This window comes from Mustela lutreola, chromosome 8 (genome assembly GCF_030435805.1).
Source record: "Mustela lutreola isolate mMusLut2 chromosome 8, mMusLut2.pri, whole genome shotgun sequence".
Classification (NCBI taxonomy): Eukaryota; Metazoa; Chordata; class Mammalia; order Carnivora; family Mustelidae; genus Mustela; species Mustela lutreola.
In genome coordinates, this window is record NC_081297.1 from 60,744,938 (window position 1) to 60,749,559 (window position 4,622).

Below are 4,622 nucleotides of genomic sequence, written 5' to 3' on the forward strand. Positions count from 1 at the left end.
TGCTGTTGTGGGTTTGGTATACTAGCATTGCTTCTGTCTGCATGAAACAACACTGGGAGTGATCCTGCTCTTTTCCTCTTTCATCACAGGACTGCCTTTGCTCTTCTGTGACTTTGTATGTATGCAATGGAAGAACACCATTTCCTAGCCCTCAGCCCAACTCAGTCCCTAACACCTCCAAAGACCAGCTGTGCCAGGCCCATTCCCAGTGGCAAGGCTGCTTTCTTGCTTCTCACCTCTTAAGTCATTATAGAAAAAAGTATAGTGGCTCAGTTAATAGTTGAGTTTGATGGTATCCAAAATGGACTTTATTGACTAGTAAATGTTGATTAGTGCATTCAAGTGAGAGAAAACTAGTCTCTAGTGATATGTCCAAGAAGTTTGTCTTATATTTAAAAACTGGGGACACTTGTACAAAATATAATTCACAATCACACAGGAAGGACTAGATAGAATTCAAAGCATCTGTCATTGGGAGTGACAGAATCATTGGACAACTACTCTCAAACCACTTAAAAATAAATGACTTTTGATATTGCTCAATGTTATTTTTTATTGGAAAACAAACAAAATGATTAGGGATAAGAAAGAGATGGTACACGTAGTAAGTAGTTGAGTTAAATCAAATGAGGGGACATTGTGGCTGAGCCCAGCAGGATCAAATGCAGAAGACCCAGGCTAATTCCATTTTAGTAATATTTCAACCAAATAGTTTCTTTAATATATCCTTGAGGCCTGCAGGACAAAAAAATATATTGTCAATAGGGTTTCAAAAAAAAGATGAAGAATGTGGCTTCTTTCTTGGAAATCTGCAAGGAGACTAACAAAAGTCAAATGGCACTAAATTCCATGGAGTCAAAGGAATATGACATGTTCATCCCCCACAAAAAACAGGTTCTACAACCTAGACAGGAGCCTAGGGAAGCTTGAAGTTTAGAGAGAACGTGAAGTAAGCCAATATGCATTCATTTTCCTTCCACTAGAGCACAAAGCAACCAGTCTTCTTCTCAAAAGGTATTACTCCTTTCCCACCCACCCACATTGGCTGCCACTGCACATCCTTGACCAAGGTGAAAATCAATGGCCCCAATACAGAAGACTATAAGCCATATTTGAAAATGTTTCCTCAAGACTTTAAGTACAAATCCAATCTCTTCCATATGTTCAGGGGAAAGTCTTTCATTCTAAGTTTTCCATTTCTTCATCTTTACAGTGTTTATTTGGTAATGTCTCTGAGATTTAAATTACATTGATATGTGAACTGTATACTGAAATGTCTGGCATATGTCCACACTCAACAAATTTTGTAACTGATGTTCCATGAGTGTTGAAGGACAGGAAAGATGAACCACAACTAGGAAAACTGTACTATCTTGAGCCTCAAAGAATGTTCAAATTCCCAGAAATATCCTAAATGATGCTCAGAAGCTTCTGCTTCAAAGAAGCATCATTTTAGAACTGTTGTCTATTTTGGAAAAGTCTTTCAAAGAAACAGAAACTTTTTTGATGAAAAAGAAAAACACAAGCATAAACAGTAACCTGGTTCAAAGGAGAAACTTACTGTGGTCTTTTCAATGGTATTTCTACCAAGATTAATTTTCCCTATGAAATGCTAGTGTTTCAAGACCATGCAAGTAATAATAGTGGACAAGAGGTTGCAAACTCAGGCTTCTCTGAGATCTAGCTTACTTGATTTTTGAAATCAAAAGGAATTAGAGAATAATGAAAACAGAGTTTTCTCGGGGCTTCACCCTCCCACCCTCCCCAATACCCAACTCTTCCTCATAAGAGAGTTTACACTAACAATAGAATCCAAGAAACAAGAAATCCAGGAGGCCCATAAAGAAATCATTTAGATGAGTAGAACTTACTTGATCGAGTGGTGCTTTGAGCAGCACTGGTTGTGGAGCCAGGGGCTGTAGTGGTGGCCGCAGCAGTGGTGGCTGCAGCTGTGGTGGCTGCAGCAGTGGTGGCATCAGAGGCAGCTGAAGTTAGGAGGAAAATATACAACTGAAACACTTGTGCCCCAGGAAACAAAATTTATCACACCTAAGTTTGGAGGTACATTCCCCGTTCTGAATTTATCTCTGCAAATGTCAATAATCCTGTCATACCCTTAGCCTGGCTACCCACTTTAGCCTCATTCTTCGTATCCCTACCTTGTAGCACTGAAATATTTGGGTTTCCCTACAAAGACTGTGACATTAAGAGAAGATACAAGGAAATACTTTCTCCCAGGGCTGAGCACAAAACACCAAATTCATACGTGTTCCGATTTCCAGGGATCGTGGCTCAGAGGCCACAAGAGAACCCTTAGTGGGCTGAATTTCTGGTGCCCTCCCATGGGATAATTTGAACTCTTTAGTTTCCACTGCAGCATGATGTTGTGGGTAGACTATACTAGAGAAGAGAAGAAAGAATAAGATCATGTATCTCACATTAGACCAATAGGATCTCCTTTCTTTGAAAGAAGCACAATCCCTTCCCTCAGGTTCCAGCCTGAAATGGGATTATATTTGTATGGTCTGTTGTTCAACTTAGACTCCATCTGTTACAGAAATATCTAGGTGAGCCACATTAGACATAAGAAGATACAGTAATGCTATGTTGGCAAGGATAAAGTAAGTAAATGTTCCATCAATCATCCCATGTTCATGGCAAGATTAATGGCCACTATCACTCTCTACATCTTAAACCAGAGCTCCTAACAAATAGGCAAAATCAGACCCTACATTTCTAAATTACATTTACCTCAACAAGGGGATAGATCATTCTCCATACCCACACTCTGGCCATGTTTTCTCAGTCCTCGTTCAAGAGAGAGGACAGTGTTTCCAACTGGCCCCGCATGGAGCCATATAAGACATATGGTTCAGTGTGTGAGATCTGACCACTGTTTATGCCCTTATGATCAAAAGACACAGGTCCCCAACTGTGGAGGACAAAAAGAGAACTCTCCTTCATGTATTCATGAGCACAACAACACACATGGCGTTGGACATATGGGACACTATGGGAGAAACCCAAGAAAGGGGTTTGGTCCACAATCTTGAGTTTCAGATCGCAGAAGGAAAACACACTTCAGCCTGGAAATAAAGCATATACACCATTACAAAGAACAAAGCTTAAGGCCGTCCTGCTACTTCAGCCCTACATTCTACAGTTTGCATTCCACATTCTCATGTGCTCTGATGCCCACATTTCTACATCATCTTCAGCGTCTACATTCTCTTCTATCATCTTGAGACTTATTAATCCCTCTTTTCACACTAGCCATGTATTCATCCCAGCAATTTATAGTAATCACCATAGTTAAAACGCTTTACATGCATCTCCCTGAATTCACAGACCACAAATTCAGACCACCTTACCTTGTCATTTCTGCTACAGGACAATGAATAATAATCCACAATTTATGTCGATCCATGCCAGAGAATTTATATTCTCTAATAATGTATAAGAAATCAACACATATTTCTATGTTCACAATGAACTTTAGAAGCAGCAGTGTGGCTTTCCCAGTCTTCTGCTTTGGAGTCTCTATACCCTGTCTCATATGGCAGCTTTGAGAATAAGATGGCTGGGAAAACACTCAAGAGAGGAAGATACAAGCAAAGACTTACCAGTAGAGCTATCAGATGGAGCACTGGTTGTAGACTCTGAAAGAGAAAAAGAAAAAATAGGTGAAAGTTGAATACCAGTTTGGGGGTTAATAAGGGATGAGAGAATATGGACAATATTGCAGGTTTTCACAATTGAACCTTGGGCTTTCCTACACATGTTGAGCACAAAAACACACACAGATTATATGAAACCCACAAAACCTCACAAAAAACATAACACATCTCCATTGTGCTTTCCTGATACCAACTTCAAATGACCTTATTAAATATATTGTCCTAAACTAATGTTGAAGTTGCAATCTGAGTTTAAAACTAAGCAAAGACCTGAGTGAATTGTCAAAGCCTAAGAGTCCTCTCTATCTTGAGTGGTCAGGCAAAGTGGGAATGGAACAGGGTAGTGGAATAGAGGGGGCCAGCATTCTAAGCCCCTCCAAACCCACATCCACACAGAATTTATATCATGATATCCCCTTGCCCCACCTTATTTAAGGTAAGTATCTTTACTTACGGCCTGAGACCAGGAAGGTGGAAACTGCCACCAGTACCAGCATCGCCAAGACCTTCATCCTGGTGAAAAGATTAGCAGGGAGCACAGAGAAGAAAGTGTCAGAGCTCAGGAGGATGTAGGACTCTGACTCCAGCAGGCCACATCCTGAGATTATATAGGCAAAGGGCACCAATCAGGAGTTGCCAGATCAGAATCTGGGCCAGTTAATTTTAAGAAATGTTGATATTCAGAGAAACCACTGGAGAGTCAACAGCACAGCCAAAGTCACTTTGGAAAGATCACAACTTCAGTCCCTTGATTCTGACACAGGTTTCAGGTCAAGAGTTTTCCATTTGAACATTTGCCAGAAAACAACTTTGTTTCCAGGCTTCCTCTCACCTTGTAGGACAGAGTGGCACCATGATTACCTCCTCTGCTGACAAGCAGGAGAAGTCAGATACCAAGCCTTGCAGGATTGCTGAAACCTGCAATGCTCCTTTCATACACATTAG

The 4,622-nt window shown here is 40.6% G+C and overlaps 1 protein-coding gene across 1 annotated transcript; it reads right to left on the reverse strand.

Moving 5' to 3' along the window:
• Positions 1-539: 539 nt before the first annotated feature.
• Positions 540-4,234, reverse strand: LOC131837910 (uncharacterized). Its single transcript, XM_059183562.1, has 4 exons — positions 4,132-4,234; positions 3,624-3,659; positions 1,872-1,985; positions 540-735 (listed from the first exon to the last, which is right to left on the reverse strand). The coding sequence occupies exons 1-4, from the start codon at positions 4,187-4,189 to the stop codon at positions 701-703; spliced, it is 243 nt and encodes an 80-aa protein (XP_059039545.1). The 5' UTR covers positions 4,190-4,234; the 3' UTR covers positions 540-700.
• Positions 4,235-4,622: the final 388 nt, after the last annotated feature.

Excerpts from the sequence above, each read along its gene's own strand:
- LOC131837910 (XM_059183562.1), bottom strand. The coding sequence starts at position 4,189 with ATGAAGGTCTTGGCGATGCTGGTACTGGTGGCAGTTTCCACCTTCCTG. Across the intron at positions 3,660-4,131 it reads CACCTTCCTGGTCTCAGGCC|AGTCTACAACCAGTGCTCCA; the intron begins GTAAGTAAAGAT and ends TTTCTCTTTCAG. Across the intron at positions 1,986-3,623 it reads TCCATCTGATAGCTCTACTG|CTGCCTCTGATGCCACCACT; the intron begins GTAAGTCTTTGC and ends TCCTAACTTCAG.